Source organism: Pavona decussata, unplaced genomic scaffold (assembly GCF_977016875.1).
Source record: "Pavona decussata unplaced genomic scaffold, jaPavDecu1.1 SCAFFOLD_6, whole genome shotgun sequence".
In the NCBI taxonomy this organism is placed as follows: Eukaryota; Metazoa; Cnidaria; class Anthozoa; order Scleractinia; family Agariciidae; genus Pavona; species Pavona decussata.
Window position 1 is genome coordinate 5,332,424 of NW_028145430.1, and position 18,608 is coordinate 5,351,031.

Genomic DNA, 18,608 nt, shown 5'->3' on the forward strand with positions numbered 1-18,608 from the left:
TGACACAGAAACGTTAATTTATTTTCCGTTGTTATTGTGGATTCATACATATACTCTTTTTATCGTTATATCCTCAATATTGTATGCAGCCTACAGGTGTCTAAAATCCTCTTAAGTCCCTAAATAAGGTTGTGTGCTTTGCTTGTAATGGATAAGTACAAGTGATCAATTTTCCTTTTTGAAAATATACTGACCAATTACTCTCACTACGGAAAACAATGTTACAAAGTACAAAGGGTGACTGTTTTCCTAGCAGCTTCAGTTGCCATGGTGATGAAAGTGAATCAAGTTTGGTTGTACTTAAATGTTGCAAGTTGTGTGGAGGAGAATGAAAAGAAACAAGATTTTGAAAAAAAAAATGGATGGATTTTTTGGGTACTTTGTAAAGAAACTGTTGTGTTACGTGTATGTGTTACAGGCCAGAAAACTCTGATTTGACATAGTTATCATTACTGGGAGACTGCAAGGTATAACAATGGTTCTGATTTAGCAGACTTCCGGACACATTCAAAACACCTATAGTGTGGCTGCTAATACCTTACTGACTCCAAGTGATTATTCACATGTACAGTGTACTTTAGAGTGGGCGGGGGGGGGGGGGGGGGGTAGGTTTCCCCCACATAAGATATATCTAGGTACAAGTATGTGATTGTTGGACACCATAAGATGTGTACACAAATAATTGCACACTGCAGCTGTGATTACATTCCAGCCCGAAGGTCTCCATAACTACCTTCTGGAGGAAAGGACTTACGGGACTTAAGTGAGGATTAAATAAACTAATTGTCAATGCATTACAACACATCCATAAGTGTTCGTAATCTATGAAATGAAATTACAGTGTTCTCCATTTTAAATAAATTCCAATGCAAGAAAGAAATGCTTCGCTTCTCAAAATTATAGTACCCACTATTACAATCAAAACACTCTTCAAACTATAACAGGGTTTGGCTATAACTAGTAACTAAACTGTAGAAACCAGTCCCACAACTAAAATAAATTAATGTGGAAACAATCTTCCTCCATTAATTTGGTAGTAATGGTACATGTATATTTAATGAATAGCCCCACGTATGAGGGAGTACTCAATAAGAAAAGTGGTGCAAGGAGCAAAGGTTTAATGTTGAATACCTTTGGGAGTACATTAAAGTCCTTCAATTCTTTGGGTGAGGTTGAACATAAAGATTTTGTCAACAGTAGCTGATGCAGTATATTTTAGGACAATAAAAATGGCCTAGCATATTTTGAGCTATAAATCTGTTGGCATTTTTGCACCTTACTCTTTCCTTTCTATATTGGCACAATCCTCCCCCCAGCCCCCCCCCCCCCCCCCATTGTGAATAGGGAACTTAAGCAAGATAACAATGTTGACCAGCCATGATTTCCATTGCCTTGGCTGAGTATGATGGATGTTTGCCTTCAAGGTTAAAGTGTCAGGAAAGCACTTCAACCGTCAACTTAATTTGATTAATATATTAATATATAATAATATATTATTTTACATTTGAAAATCAAGGCAAACACTACATTACCATCATGAAAATCAAATTATTATATTGTTTAAACATTTTATTGTATAACAAGACCACTGCTCTCACCCTGTTTTAGTCCACAAAATATATGTTGCTTAAGTTCCCTGTTATCAGTTAATACCTGATTACCCAATGTATAATAAATTATTAAATAATTCTTTTTGAAAGTTCATAAGTTAATAAATAAATATTAAATAAATATAATACCTTAAAATCACTCTTTTTTCGTCTTTGGATATAGTATTTTTCCCATAATATTTTAATTTTAAGTACACCATTCTCAGAGTTGCCAACAAGCAGATCAGCTCTCAGTGCCACAACCTGGATTACGGTACAGACCACTCCACTAGGTACTCCACATTACTCATAAAGCTGGGTACTTAGTGAAAGGCTTGATGGTCATTTGTCTAGTTTGCCTTTAAGAGAAATTTTTTTTCACATGGTATATATTAAGACAAGTTTCACCAGTTTGAATTGTCAACATTGGCAGTTGCAAATGTCAAAGCATGTCTTACCATTGAAAATGATATAACTAGCATTCTCCTATATAAACCCTCCAAAAAATATTTACCCCAGGTATGATATTATTATAAGCTTTCAGAGGGGATAATATTTAACAACCATCAGTTTGCGGCAAGCCATGGTTTTTATTTTAAAGTACAAGACAGGCCCGTAGCAAGGCTAAAACAACTGGAGGGGCTGAGCAAAAACTGGTTAAGCAAAACTACTCACCCCCCCCCCCAACTCCCCCACCCCCCCGGGCCAGTCACACAAAGAAACAGACCCATTAGGCAGTTTAAAACGCAACGAGAACATAAAAAGCAGTAGGTTTAGTAAAACAATAACTTTGCACCTGCATCACACTTTTTGGTACAGTTCTTTGCCGTTTCTTTTACGCAGACTACCACATGAAATTTCCTAATTTCAAGTTTGAAGGAGGACATAAACAAACAACAGATTTTTGTTTTACATTTTAAATTTGGAATCGGGCAGTTAGAATCCGACTGCAGGATAATTTTTTTTCTCTGGATCTTGAGAGAACATACTTATGTGGCTTTTGACAACGCGTGAATACTAAATTGTTATAAACTAAGGCCATTTATTTTGCCATCAATGAGCGGATGTCAGTTTATTTCAAAAGCTTTCACGGCTTGAAATTGGTTGCTTTTGATACATTTTGGTTCTTCTTTCCGATTCACAAGGTATAGTAGGAGTGCCTTTGTTGTTGTTGTATATAAAAAACAAACTGTTCGCAAAGGAAACTGACAGGTACAGTAGTAAACAAATTATTGAAGGTTGTGAAAAGGCACTGTTAGCATCAGAGTTCAAGACTGATTGATCAGTGCACATTTCTTTCTTTTAATTATATATTTCTTAAGCACATTGTTTTTTAACTTCCAAAAATTCTGGGGGGGGGGCTCAAGCCCCCCCTGCCCCTCCCCTTGCTACGGGCCTGCAAGAGAAAGATCTGTCTGAACCTGGACATTTAAGTTAATTTCTGGTTGTCTTTAGAAACTCCATAAATTAAGATACTAACAGCACCATATTGTACTGTTTAACCATGTGAAACTGATAATAATCCACTTTTTTATAATAATTTTTTGTACGTTGATTTTGAATCTGACGAGGTCAATTAGATGATGCACTACAATAATTATTAAGACATTTTGAACTCACTTGCATTAAAGATGGATTAAATTATCACAATGCTATGGGCAAAAGTGTGACTGACCCTTGTGTCTTTCAGTAAACATTTGGCAGCTAACCTTGATTTCTCACTGGATGGTCAATCACACAAAAGTATGGAAAATATTACATAAATAAAAGTTGTCACACTTTCACATTTCGTGCTTTTAATTAATATCGATATCCTGTAGGAAATATCATTTATATGTTTCATATATAGTTTCAACCCTTTCAATGATCAAATAAATAATATTTTACAACTCCTGGCATTTAAGGTCTCTTTTAATGAGTAAAAAAATAGCCTATTTCTCATACTGTGCCAAAATCTTGTGAATGCATGATTGTTTTTCTCCATAGATTCCTCCTCTGCTATCCAGAATTATGCCTCATGGTATTTTTGCTTACAGTAGAAGTTGCTTTTATCCTCATGAAGGAAATTAGCAACAGTAGTGCTTTTTAGGAAATTTTACAAACTATTAATTGTGTGATATTCTTTTGTTTCCATCAACCATGCCAGTCAGTTAACAAACACTTGCTTGTAACATTAACTTCCTGTCCTTTCCAAGAAATTTAACACCTGGCTTGTAACCACTCAAAAGCAATCTTGGTTTCAATTGAAGGATAAAATTCAACATTATTTACATTCACAAGATTCTATTGGAAGAAGCCACTTTTTTCTAATGCATATCGACATAAAACACTTTTGTGTTTCTCTCTTGTATAGACCAGCCTTGCAGCCTACACACTTCATATTGGTAATATCTATAAATATCTACCTTTAAAGCATTCTGCCTATATTTCTGCAGAAATACAATAATATTAATAAACTCATAATTTAATCTTAATTAATATGTGGATAAATTAAAATTTATTTGCTATTAACAAATTATGGAATTAAATATTAATAATATTGTTGAATAAATAATTTCCAATTCCATTCCTCATTGAGAATAATAAATTATTTCTAATTTTCTAAAATGAGGGCACTAATGAAAATATATTTTTTGAGGTCCTTAGTTTATGTACTAAACTGAGCAAAGCAAAGTCTGCCCAGAAAAGGATCAAGGAGCAGAGTATGTATGTTCCCCAGCAATCAAGAATTACTAAAAAGTCCACTGTGATCTTGAATATGGATATTTATCCTCTTCACTTTGTTATCTGGACCCAACCTAATATGGTCTGTGATACATGTTGACCTTGAATGACTTCAGACAACAATGCAGTATTACAAACAATGGGACATTTGTGACTGGAATCACATGACTGATGAGTCACCCACAATGCCAGAGGTAGAAACTAAAATTAAAATATTTAGTAAAATAGCCAATTTTACACTGCTTAGAGAGGGATAAATCAATAACAAAAGATAACCAACTTTCAAACTACATGCATGTCAAATATTTAAATAATTATTACTTAACACTGCACACTCCAAAGTAACACAGCAACTGGTAAAAGCTCCTTCAAACAAGACATCAATTGCAGTATAGATGTACATCTGTAACACCAGTGATGTTTCATTCCCTAGGAAAAAAACAATATTATTTAAACAATGTTTAAATTAAGTAACAAGATATTAACATTTATTTTTTTAATAACTTAACGTACTTACCTCTGATATTTGTTCTTGTTCCTTTTGTTATTCTGACAAATTACAGCCAAACTCTCTAAAATTTCATTTATAACAACAAACTGGCATTCCAGTACAATTTCAGGCAAGTATTTCAGCATTGTGTTGTTCCAGAAAATATCCATACCCCTCCCATGGCAAGTTTTTTCTGGTTTTGGCCCCCTCCACCCCTCTGAAAAATTAAAAACTGTTATAAAACTGGCTTCATACTCTCCTTTAAAAATTTTGTTTTTTGAGACCCCCCCAACCCCCCTCCTTCAATAGAATTTCCAATGACCCTTTCTTATTTTATGGAACCACGTATTTCTTCCATAGCATGCACACAAAGCAAACTTTTAAGATGGACAAACTTTCTTTTTGGTTTCTTTTTCTCTCACTCTGTTATGTTTCTGATGGTCTTCAGTTGCTTTTGCTCAAATCTGAAAAAGCTTTAACCACAGCTATAACGTTGGTCTTTGATTTTGTGTGGAAAACGTTTGTGGGCTAAAAATTAGCCTCATTAAGGGAAACTTTGTACTATTTATCAGTTGGCTATCAAAAACATATTGCAGTACAAGTGATATGTCATAGCTGGTACTGGGAACATGGTCCCCTCAAGGCTGGGTTTGGGCACTGTAGGAGTCAGTGGATAAAACAGAGAACCAGTGAAATCTATCTCTGGTGATCTTTTAACTTGTTTCAAGTTTCTATTCATATATATTATTTCCAAGTTATGCTAATATGTTAGTAATTAAAAAGACAAAAAGCTGCTATGACAGTAAGACTAATGACATGATGTACGGAAAAGTGTAAATTATTTGGGATCTTTAATTTGGTGGTTTGTTGTCCAATTTGTAAAGGTTTTTGAAATTAATGCAAATCAATGCAACAGAGAAACAGTCAAGGTACCATATATGATTTCCAATTTATTCAAGAAAATACGAAACGAGTGTGGAAGTCAAAAGATTATTTTGCTTAAATTTTACCAAATTAAGTTTAAACGATAGAGAACCTTTTCCAATGCAGTACTAGGCTTGTCAGATAATTCACATTTATTACATATGTATATTGATCATGTCTTGCTACTTTGTGACAACTCCTTGGTACCAGCTCCAAACAAAATGTGTAAGAATCAATTTACCACTGGAATATAAGTTAGTGGTTTTAATTAAGTAAGTGAATAGGCATATCTATAAATCAATGTTTATTAACAGCTCTTTATCACAAAACTACAATGAAATAATTCTTATATTGCTCCTATACAGTGTGAAGTGGACAAGTCCCTTCATGATTCCAAACCTTTTAACAAGATCTCCCAAAACTAATAATTTTAACAAGAAGGATTAGGATAATGAATACAAGTGCTTGGCAAGTAAGTAAATTAAAAAAACGTTGCCTTTTGTTCATTAAAAAGAAATAAAAAAATATAGCCTTCGTGTTTACATAACGTGATGGAGTTTGTAGCATCTTGGCTCATTAAAATCAGCTGGGCTTATAATTGGAGGGAAATTTGGCAAACAAAACTTTGAAAAATGCACTGAACCTTATGCAACATCACTCCACCCTCACTCATGCTCTTTTCACATGCAAAGGCAGTCAACATTTGCAGCTAACAGTTCACTGAGGCAACGATCTGCATTCTGTCATTGGCCCTTACATTCTAGCATGGAATGATGATTCCTTCCTTGAGGTTTTTAATGGGCCCAACCAGCCTTTGAGTTTATTTGCAGGTTTTGACCCAAGAGCATCATACCAGCCTCCACAGTTTGGGTTGAATCATTGTCAGTAACTTACAGTAAAATTTTTGTACAAGCCAGAGTTGAGAACCCCACATCCAGCCAGGAGTGCCAGGGGCTGTTTTCATTTTGTCAGACCTCTCCCATGAGACCTGTCCCCATGGTTAGACCTGCCAGGGGACTTTGCCTGCAGGGATAACAACCCCGGCTGGATCACTGAATAAAATCTGAGCCTACCCACCACAAAAAAAAGAGGTGCATTCCAAAGACTACAAAAGGTGTGGATAATTGGAGGAATAGATGGGAGAACTAAGAATAAAGATACATCTGTTCAAAACATTAGTTTGACAGGTCCTGCTGTGTGACTAAGAAGTGTGGAAGCTCACACAGACCAATGAAAGAAACACTGAACATTTTCCAATATCAGTACCTGAGAGAGATACTTAGGATCAGATGGCAGCAATGGATAACACACAACAGAGTGGGTAGAGATTAACAAAATATGCTGTGAAGTATCGAAGTATGAGGTGGAACTGGTTGAGACGCATGCTCATCAAAGAGTGGAAAATGACCACGTGATGGCATTAGGGTGGACACCAGAGGGTTGAAAGCCAAGAGGTAGCCCAAAAACAACAAGGAGAACGACTGTGGAGAAGACGAGGAGCACGGCAGAATGGATGAGCTGGAATATGGCCAAATCAGCTGCACAGGACAGAGTGGTCAGATGGCATGTTGACCCTTAAGCACCTGAGGTTAAGTAAGGATTGCCAAAACACTGCATTGTGCCACACAGGCTCATATTTTACATTAAATTTGTTTACCTAACAGCGTAAGTGATAACCCCTTAGGGTTCTTGTTTGAAAAGTGAGGCTACTGAGCTGTTTCTGTTGAAGCTAATTTTGTTAATGATTTTGTGATTTGAAGTCTTGCTAGATCACTTAAGCTGTTTCAACTAATTGGACAAAGCCTTTGCACGCAGACGTATTGTAACAGTCATTCATAGTAGTTACTTGTCTGAAACAAATAAAAATAGTGTACACCAATTCTGTACACCATTCTGTACACCAATAGTGATAGAGGAGGTAAGTTATGATTCTACTTTGCTTACATCTGTACCTTACACATGACACTGTTTATTTGTTTGTTTTGACTTGTCAAAAGGTTTAATTAAGATTGTAAAATATCAGCTGTCAATTTAATATCTGTTACCTGGCGCATGAATCAGGCTTTGTCTATTGTACCTTTAATTCTGCGAACTTTATACTAAGCTATCATTCTGTAATCGAGCGAGCAGTCTCTCCCCTTCCCCCCATCTCACGGGGGGGGGTGTTAATTTCTGGTTCGCTCATTCCCTCTTGGTTAATAAAGATCCAGAAACATTTGCCCCATCCTAGTCTCAAGTCTTGTCTTTAGTTGTTAGTATTAATTTAGCTGAGATGAGAGAAACCTGATGTCTGGGATAAATCACCTTGGAAAAAATGGCTGAAACTATAAGAACCGGCATACCCCAAGAAAAAATGAAAATTTGAGGAAAAAAGGAAAGTAAACAGAAAAATAAATAATATGCCCACTTAATTTAAAATACATGCCTTCTGAATAAAGTAGTGATGACACTACATGTCCTATGCGTTACGTAGGAAACCAATCAATTATTTGACAAAAACTGTGACATCCTGAGGTGAGTATACTAATAAACATTCAATAACAATGGATCATCAGAAAAAAAACTGGATCATTAGAAGATTCAATCAGATACTACAGTCTTTAAATCATATTCTGTTCTTTCTAGATCTAGCAATATTTTAATTTTCTTGGTTGTCTCAATAAATCTATAATGCCACTCACACTTGTTGGATATGGGATGATTACAGCCAACCTCTCACTATGCTCCTCACTGGCTATCTCATATCCAACACACACTCATGATATAATTATTAATAATAATAATTATTGTAGTAATAATAATTAGGATATCTACAGTGCCAACATCCACTTATTGTCCATATCGCGTTAACTTGGCACTACCATCTCACATCCCAGGCACACTCGTGGACTAACAGGTAATTACAATTAGTAATAATATAACATTTGTACAGTACAAACATCCGACAGTTGTCCATCGTGTCAGCTGGGCACTATCATCTCATATCCCAGGCACATTCACTGACTAATTAGTCATTGTAATAGTAATAATATAACATTTTACATAGTGTCGACATCCAATAGTTGTCCATGGCGATTTACAACATCAAACTTACACATACATTTAATTAAAAACAAAGTCTTCATTTTGGTATCATAGAAATTGATATCCAGTGAGTGCAAAAAACATACAAAAATGGAAATTACGATTCAAATAAATAAACAGTTTAAAACATTCATATCAATTTACTCTACACAGGAAATAAGTATGTTCCATCTGCTGTGAGTGGCATCATACAATTGACCTTTCATCTTCACTAGCATGATGGGCAAGCCAACTGACTAATTAGGGAAAAAAACACAAAAGTGGCCTAGCGGAGCACAATGCAATAGCAACTAGCCTACTAGTCTACAATAAAATCAATCATCATGGAAAAGACGAAACATTTTTACATCTAAAATTTAACAATACAAATAGTGTGTTTGAAAGAAACAAATAAAATGACAATTTGGTGTCACAATTAAAATGGACAAATTATGAAATCTGAAATGCAAATGAAAGGACATTCCTTTTCAGCCATTCAGTTGCTGTGGTTAGAGCTGTGTTTCTTGGATGAGGTGCTACAGATTGACTAATTTGTTGGCAATATCATTCCATTTCAAACATTATCATACATTATTAGAACTCATAATTGTGCTAAGATGTGGTGAGTTAAAAGCAAAAGTAACAATTATTCATAGGATTAAAGTTAAAGTACTACTATTTGAAGAAAACAATATATTAATTTCACCTATGTATAACATATTGTTGTGTCATAGAACAACAGAAAAATAACCACTTCTATAAAAAACAATTGCCAAGAACTGTTCCACATCCCTTCCATATAATTTTACTAAACCAAAATTGAAAAATTGACTTAAAACAAAGATTTGAAATCTTACCTTTCTTTTCATGACAAATAAAGTGATTGAAGTTGATCCTCAAATTCACTTTTCCTGGACAACTTCTTCAACTGATCACAGTCCAAGTTTGCACCCTGACGACGTTTCTCTTCCAGCCCATTTATTTCTGCCAATTTCTTTTTAATTTTACGGATCTGTTTGTCATTTTCACTCTTTTTGATGTCATTTTGGATACAATAATTCTCCTGCCCATTGGTTTTGGCATCTCCAAACTGCACTTCGTCTGTGACTTCACTGATGTCCACAAACTGTTGCTGACTGTCACCTTCGTCCCCCTCTAAGCTATTGTGGCTGAGCTTTGGAGAGATCATGGGTCGTTTTGGATTATTAAATCCATTTTTCAAGCAGGATGGGTGAGATTTTGACAGGTCATGATGACTTGCCATACCATTGAACTTGCTCAGATAGCAACTGTTCTCACCAAAACTGGCATCACCATTTAAGAATGTTTGAGTGTGATTTTCATGGTTGTGAGAGTTGTAGTTTTTGTGGTTGTTATAACGAGGAGAGTGGGAATTGTGGTAATTTCGTCGTTTGAAGTAGGGTCGATGGTAGCTGGGTCTGGCTGGTGGGTACACATTATAGTCATACCCCTGTGCTGGAGTCTGAAGGAAACCTCCTGGCCCAGGAGATTGGTTATGGAAGCCAGCATATGATGCTGTGTAAGGTGTTTGGGCTGAAACTGCTGGAACCATGTTATACGTACTGGAGAAGGATATAAAAGCAGGTTGGACTGCAGGGGTTTGGAAGCCATTGTGGGTATGATATTGTGCTGGAAGGAAACTGTACCCTGGAGGCCACTGTTGAATGGTGTATGGCTGACTTAATATTTGATATTTGGTATCATGCACCTGGCCATTTTTGGGTTGACCAATCAACTTTAGGAAATCTTCTCTGAGATCTTTGCTTGGTATGTATTTTGTATAGTCAAATCGCTCCTTTTCTGAAAGACTTTCATCTGTTCCCACAGAGCTGTTAGTTCCAGAAGAAACCGAGTCACTTTCCGATTGTTCTAATTGCTTTTCAATTGATGTATTGTGGTTGGGCGACTTTAATTCTACTACGGGAAGAACTAAATCGCTTTCAACCATATCACAACAGCCTTCGTTAAATCCATTCTGTGGTTGCTGTTTTTCCCCATTTGGCGCCAACTCAGGATCACTGTGAAAGGTGATCGTACCATTTTCATCTGTTTCTCCAATAAAAGAATCGCAATTTCGTATGCCGCCTACTAAATGAAGCCCACTCTCGCATCCGGTCGCGGTCGTTTCGCACGACGAAAAACTGAAAGTAGTTCCTGATGAAAAACTGCCGAACAATCGGTTTGCCGGATTTTCCTCTTCAGCCTCGTGTTTGTTACCGTTCTCGTGCCGTACTTCGTTTTCTACTGGCTTATCAGGGCATATTAATTTGTGATAGTCCATTTCTGGGGCAAAAATCGCATGTTTGTCGTTGAACGGACATATGGCCTTTTCACTGATCGAAAAGTTTTCTCTGCATTCGATCAAATGGTGTCCCATTCGAGCGATTGTTAGACGGTGAGAAAAGTCGTACGGGCAAACAAACAATTGATCTGCTTCTTCTAAGTCTTGATCGCTTTCGGACATGATCTTTCTTCGGTTAATGTCCCCAGAGACACAAACTCCGACCAAGCTTAGTCAGCTGTTCCCTAACAAAATCATTCAGCCTGTGACTTGGTAATTTTTTATTTGTTCGGTCAGCGCATGCCAATAACAAACCACCTGCCTTCCCTCCGCTTAAGAACAGGCAAGCAATGCGTGCAAAATTCACGAGTACGCCCTCGCGCACACCCCCGGCCAGAAACACGTAAGCTCAGTGGGCAAATAGGAAAGAAAACAGGAAAATAACCATAAAAGCCAAAAACAAAAGAAATGAAATAAACGACTGTAACAGTGAAACTTCAAAAGTTTAGGAAGTCAACTGCAACAAAAACCAAACGCAATGAGAAACTTTAGGTTAACGAGTGTCATTAAGGGAAATATTCGTCACCACAACCACCTTCTATTGTATTTCAACAAACGTTTTGCTGTTGGAAGGTTTGATTTTACTGGGTGATTCTTCACACTCATCATGCGCACGCTCTGTCTAGTTAAGTCTGTTTCCTCACGTTATTTCTGTTGTTGCCGAATAGGCACTGGATCCTTCAGAACGAATGAAACATGAGTAATAATGTTTGATACCACCCCAAAATGAAAAAAAAACACATTTCATAATGGAGAAACTACATCAGATAACGGCTTAATCACTGACATGATGACGAAACCATACTACCTAATAACGTAACGACATCACATAATGATGAAGCCACACTACATCATACAGTGATGTATCAAGACCTTCAGATAAGTGAGGCCGGGCCCGCTCTCGAAAAGCGATCGACTCTCTTCTCTTCTTAAAACGAAATATCTCGATTCCTTGGCCCTTGATCTGAAAAATAAGGTGGGAGGCCTTCCCTAGATCCGTCACTGTCAAGGTGAAACTACACCACATAAAAGAAACCAGTAGGCGTATCGTCTGATCATGATTGTTTTGGTTTCTTCCTTTACGAAGTTCTTTCCTTCTAATCCTCCGCATCTTTCATCTTTCTTTTCGATACCCTGAGCACGTCCAAAGTTTTCCCAACACTAGATTAATATTGAGATTTAGAAAAGGGGCGGATTATGCATCAATTAATTGAAATTTCCCGATAAACTATCAGCATGATGATATGTTTCCATAATATAGCATTCAATCTTCGGGTATCAGGTCTAACAGGCTGTCTCTTGAGCCGCCGAAGGAAAGTAAACAGTAACGAAGTGCTAAAGCTTTAAAATGTCGACTGATCTTATTCTTAATAGGTCTGTCTCTTAATACAAATGGCGTTACCAGCAATCACCCTTCCTAACAAAGGAAAATAGTAGGAAAATATTAACTTTGAAAATTTTCATCGCCTATTATTAAAAGTGGTTTATGGCTTCCGAGCCACTAGTCGCAAATTAAGGTACTTTTTGTATTATAGAAAAAGAGACTTTCCTAGCTAAAATTAACTGGTTTTACAGAGACTTACTCAAAACAATATAAATTGCATGATTTCATACCGTGGGGGTCTGGGTACGAGTCAATGAATTATGGGTTATGGGACTTAACACCCACATAGCCAGAAAGAGCACACCGAACTTTACAACATTCTCAAGTTTGGTGTTAATCAAGCTAATATTAGGAAAGATACAGCCATTCAAAAACTCCAAATTTTACTAAGAAATGTATGGAACGCCGGACGTGACGGACGATTTGTCTTCCATACATTTCTTAGTAAATTTTTTAAGTTTTTGAATGGCTGCTGATCTCGCCTAATATGTTAGCTTGATTAACACCAAACTTGAGGATGTTGTAAAGTTCGATGCTAAGTGGGTGTTGAGTTCCATATCCCATAATACACCGACTTGTACCCAGACCCCCACGGTATGAAATCAGGCAATGACTTGAATCCTCGTTTGAACTCACTCGCCAGCGTATACATGGCTACTAGCTAATTTGGCGGGAATTTGCCTGAACTTAGACTAGTGGTAATTTTGTTATTTCACGAAGAAACGAAGGGCTAACCAAAATTTAGTGACCGGCGAGAAAATCATTTCTTTTGTCAGTTGTTTAATGCTTTCAAAGCTTTTAGTTTTTCCCAAGGTAGCTGGATATATAAAAACAATATAAAAATGATCATCTGCTGGAATCATGTGCAAAACAATTCCCAATTAAGGTTTGTTCGCGTCACTGTTCGGTCACGAGGAGAGCTGAATCGTTGTACTCCTTCTAACAACCCAACCTTGAATTAACTCCCACAAACTTGCTAAATGCCACGGACGACTTTTTGTTTTTTAGAGAAAATGAACAGAAAAAATAAAGGCCATCATTTTTTCTCCGTTTACAGTCATCCAACCGACCTAGATTCTTGTGATTCTTACAAGGAAACAAAAATATACTGATAGTAACATTATTTGATATACTTTTTCCCAGTGGAAGCTGAAAGGTAAGCAGTTAGTGCGGTCACCCGATTTGGTTCAAGTTTTTTTATCGGAAAGTTCTGAACCAGGCAGTTCCTTTACAGGCTACAAAGTCCTATGTCGTACCGTCCTGAAAGAGTGTCAGGTTTACGTCAACTGAAGATTTTTACTTTCGGTCCTCATGTGGCTCAATGCTGCCAAGAGCTATGCCGGTTGGGACCTTGGTCCCTGGTTGGTAAAGCTTTGCCAGATTTGTTCAAATAAAGGATGATCCCTGTTCTTGCCACAAGTAGGTTGGCCGGGACTAATCTCTCCATGCAGTAAGATACAATTGATTACGGAATCCTTAAATCATCAACTCACTTGCCGAAACCCATACGAAGAATATCTCATATGGAATGGGGGTGGCACGAGGTCGAAGCCGTAAGGAAGCGTGTGTGTCAATTAAGTCGTTGCCTATCGTTCAGTAAGTGAAGATGGTCTGCTGCCTCTGGCAGACTTAAGACACAGACGGGTGAAGTCATATTGTATTCAAGAAGTGCAAGGGTGAATGCAAACAAAAACTTGATAACCCCAAAAAGAGCCAACGAGAGAAAAACCGGTCCCCTTACTCTTTTCCTTCTAAACAGACATGTGGAGTTGATGGAAATTTTCATTAAAATTACTCGGATTTTTTTGGCTCACAGCAAGTAAGGATGACCAATCGTCACGAACATTTATAATCGAATATGGCATAAGGTCAAACATATCTAAGCAAACTTATTATTATTCTATAATTATTCAATTTGTTGTTAATCCAGTGATTTTTCACAACCATTTGTGTAAGGCCGTTAACGAATCGGATAGTTCAACGCATCTAAAAATACTGGATTTTACACTTACGTTAACATCAAACAAAACCTTAGATAACAAGATTGTCTGCCAGCAGTACACCAACAGCACGAAAAAAATATTATTTTTTTCGGTGTATTATCTAGACTACTTATAATAAGCTTGAAAAAAGAACAATTCAACTTGAGGGACTGCGCAATAATTAGCAGGAGGGAGGGGGTTGAAAACCGAAGGGGGGCACAATATAAAATGATATCTCAGTAAAGGGGGGGGGGGGGGGGAGATGTTTATCAGACTATGCGATGGAGTGGGTAATATACGGCTACGAAATTAACAATTTTCAACGTCTTTAATGTTTACGTAAACTTGCAGAAAAGATCAATTGATCTTCGAAAAACTTTAAAATTGCAATAACAAAATACACAATCATAGATGTACACCTAAGCCTATTGTAGTAGCAAAGGTAGATCAGTGATTTGTCAAAGGAAGGAAGGTTAGGAAACAAAAGTTTCGTATCTGAAAACGCTAAACCTTTTCCGCTTAGAAACTTGTCCACTTTTTCTTTCTTCCAAGTGTGTGAAAGCTTTTCCATAGATTAACATCTCAAACATCTGGAAAGTACGATTCAATTACACAACTTGTTTAATTAAAAACTTCGTGGTCTTCCTAGAAATGTAAATGTCCGTTATACTGTGATTTACGTTTTAATGTGTGTAATTACCTAAAACTGTATAGCTGTTGGATAAATATGGCGTATTGGATAAAGTCAAAACTCGTCGGAATATAACATAACGCTGACTATTGAGCCAGTAAACTTACAGTGTGAAAATTCGTCCTAAGGAACAATCAAGGTTGGCTTCGTCATATGCGCATTCGCAATAAGAACTGATATACGTTTTTGTATAGGTGTACATCTAAAACAACTTAATAAATTTTGATTATTGGTAAACGTATATTAGTTTGGACTAACCTTTGGAGATGAATGTTACATTTCAGGCTGGAAACATCACAAGAATGAGATCAAATGGAACTAAAATTTTCTCCAAGAAATTTGTTCTCGTTTCCTTTTAGATTGACCGTAGTGTCTGCAAGGTATGATTCAATTACACAACTTGATTAAATTCTTTGTCATCTCCTTAGAAATGTGCTCATTATACTTTAATTTTCATATTGAATTTATGCAGTGTTGTAGATGTTGTGTACCTGGCTAAATTGTAAATTCACTGGAATCTAACTGACATTACGCCGGCTAAGGATTTTGATCCAGTAACTTTACGAAGTCAGTATAAGAAACAACTAATGTGAAAGGGGAAGTATCATGGGAGATCGATGGGAGATATCATGATTTTTGGCCAAAATTCACTAAATTTAAACTTTGAACACTGTTTTAATTAATTTCTCAATCGCTAATTTAAAGAAATATTAATAGTGATTCTAAGACGAAAGGTTGAACAAAAATATAGTACATCCGGCGACTTTTACTTTGTTTTAGTGCGTTACAACAGCGAAATTTGAAAACGTCTGCCCAGACGTTTTCAAATTTGAACCCCTCTCTATCTTGGTCATCTGCCGGCGAAAATATCCGTGGATAGTTTCTTTGCATTCTGATAGTCTTTTAATGGAATTTTGTCATTATATCTTGGCTGCTATCAACCGAATAGCGTCTTTCCGATTTTCAATGTGTTACTAAAAATAGCATGATACTGTCTCTTTAAGACCGTTGAGTCTGTGTTACAAGTGAGTTTCCAACTTTTTCAGCGCTTTTGCCGCGCATGTAATTTTGATGGAGACATAGTATTTGTCTTACCTTACATCCCCTAAAGAAGCATGCTTAGTAATTATAACATAATAATTATAATTCGCAGTAATCAAAGATTGCAGGAGTGTGTTTGACACCTTACATTGTACAAATTCACCCTTTCCTGTTCATTTTAGTTGTTGACTTGCTTCCCGAGTTTTAATTGTTATTTTTTTATGCGTCTTTAATAAGTTCGCCACAACTGAATGTATATTACAATTACAGTAGGACATACCACGGAGATGGAACACTTGACACCCAACTCTGAAGATAAACAACCACGTATAAGGCTCTCAATCTTTTCCTCATTTTGAAATCAAGGGAAAGATTGAGAGCCCTTTACTCATCGGGGGGGGGGGGGGATAACTTAGGCAAATATAACATACGTGTGTTAGTTTTGCACTAGATCGATGAATTACAGGATTTTAAGAGGGATGGTAAGGAGTTTGAACAGTTCAGCTAACCCAATAAAATATTATTTCCTAAAGAAGCCTTGTTCACGCATGTTTCAACATATTATCGAGATCGAAGTTGCGCGAATCATATCTAGACTCAAACGTGTGTTTTAAGACCATTTTTAGATTTAAGAAATAATAAATGGTCCGATATCTCTCTACGAAATCGTCTGAGGCAACTGACTGCCATGAGTACGCTTTATCTTTATTTTAAATTGACCTCAAGTTCTGTTTCTTTTGCGACTATGCCAAAGAACTCATAATAAAGAAATGATCTTTCAGCTCAATAATGACAAGCGACGTTTAAACACAGGGCTTTAATAAGTCAGTTAAACTAACCCACTGTACACAAGAAACTAAATTGGTCAAAAGACCGAGAGGGAAAGTGCATGTAGAAGGAGTCGTGTAGACCTTCCACCTCACCTCATGTTTGAATGCTTTCTTATCACACCCCTGAGCTGTACTAACCGAGGGAGTAGGAAGGAAGTACGATCGAATCAATGATAAATAATTTTGACTTGTAAGCAATAAAAAGGCTACCATTTACAATTAAACAAGACTTTATTTTTAGAAATAGCCACGAAGAAGGGCTAAAAATAGCATTTAAGAACTTCCAGATTTCAAAATTTTCTGGCGGAGCATTCCCCATACCCCCCTCCTAGAGGCTACGCCTTTGGCGCTCGAACACTTGCCTCGCCTCTCCGGAAAGTCTGGCTACAGCCCTGAAGGAAACCGTATAGACCTGATCAGGTCTACAATTGCCTGGGCTGGTGTCAGTGTGATCTCTACAGACGCTCTTGACTAAACCTAGTGTCTTGTTGTTTCGCAACTGTCTCTTTGATATGTCCAGATCAGGAAAGGTCATTGAATACGGTGATTCCGAGGCCAGAAATGAGAGGCACGTTCCAGCATCAGACAATCCAAGCTGTATATAGAACCTGTTTACTTTCCGAGGGTCATTCTTTCCCTAAACATTCAGGACCTTGTAGTCCTTTCTCCATGTATAAAGGCAGTCTAGATCCCGCTCAAGCTAGGAGACTATACTTGCATCGTGTCCATCTATATAAACAATAGCCTCCATAAGGCGCGAAAATATGCTCAGATATTTGTCCGCGGACATTATCTGTTCCGAGAAGCGAACAGTTTTCCGAGAGCGAAGCTCCAGGAAAACTGTGAGCTTCGAGGAACAGATAATGTCCAAGGACAAATATCTGAGCATATTTTTAAAGCCAAATGGAGGCTATTGTGGTTATTATCCTTCAAATATTTTTCGGAACATGTAGCAACGAGCTTGAGTATTTGAACATTTCGTTTAAGAACAGTTTACCGTCAAAAACGTTTAGAGCGTATGTTGTTTTCTGAGACTGCTTTATCGACCAGCAGATTTATCTCTCCTTCTGTCACAAAAGCAAACCGTTCCCCCATCTTGAAATTAATTTTAATTGGAAACAAGACGCGCCTTGAAGTTTTTGAAATTGGGGAATATCACTTGGGGAATATCATCGGATATTCCCCAGTTTTAGCTAGAGTATATTCGGTCATGTGAGGCGTTTAGACCAGTCGCGCGCGAGCGAAAATATTTGATGGATTATAACGGCCGATATTGCTTACATGCTTAGAGTCGGGGCATCATTTGCGTTAACAAGGAACAGCGCCGACTGGAGTCTGGAACCTTTATTGCTAAAATCATCATCTTGACCCATTGCTAAAACTTGCTTGATAGCCCCACTCATTAGTCCAAATTTTAGCAGTATCATCTTCTGACTGAACCTCTTGTAGAAAGTAAATTGAAAACGTTTTGTTTTCAGTCTAATCATCTAAAAGTTTCCCTACGTTTTTCCTCGGCACCTAGGCTCCG

At 37.1% G+C, this 18,608-nt stretch overlaps 1 protein-coding gene across 2 annotated transcripts; it reads right to left on the reverse strand.

Moving 5' to 3' along the window:
• LOC146489355 (uncharacterized) lies at nt 1-11,395 on the reverse strand. Of its 2 annotated transcripts, XR_014864441.1 has the most exons (3): nt 9,648-11,395; nt 3,017-4,742; nt 1-2,213 (listed from the first exon to the last, which is right to left on the reverse strand). XR_014864441.1 is itself a non-coding variant. In XM_085108317.1 (2 exons), exon 1 carries the CDS (start codon nt 11,273-11,275, stop codon nt 9,656-9,658), a length of 1,620 nt encoding a protein of 539 aa, XP_084964443.1. In that variant the 5' UTR covers nt 11,276-11,395; the 3' UTR covers nt 2,989-4,742; nt 9,648-9,655. The 2 variants fall into 2 exon arrangements, 1 of the variants encoding a protein (XP_084964443.1); XM_085108317.1 differs by lacking the exon at nt 1-2,213 and having other exon boundaries at nt 2,989-4,742.
• Nucleotides 11,396-18,608: the final 7,213 nt, after the last annotated feature.

Coding starts and splice junctions, on each gene's coding strand:
- LOC146489355 (XM_085108317.1), bottom strand. CDS start 11,275: ATGTCCGAAAGCGATCAAGACTTAGAAGAAGCAGATCAATTGTTTGTT.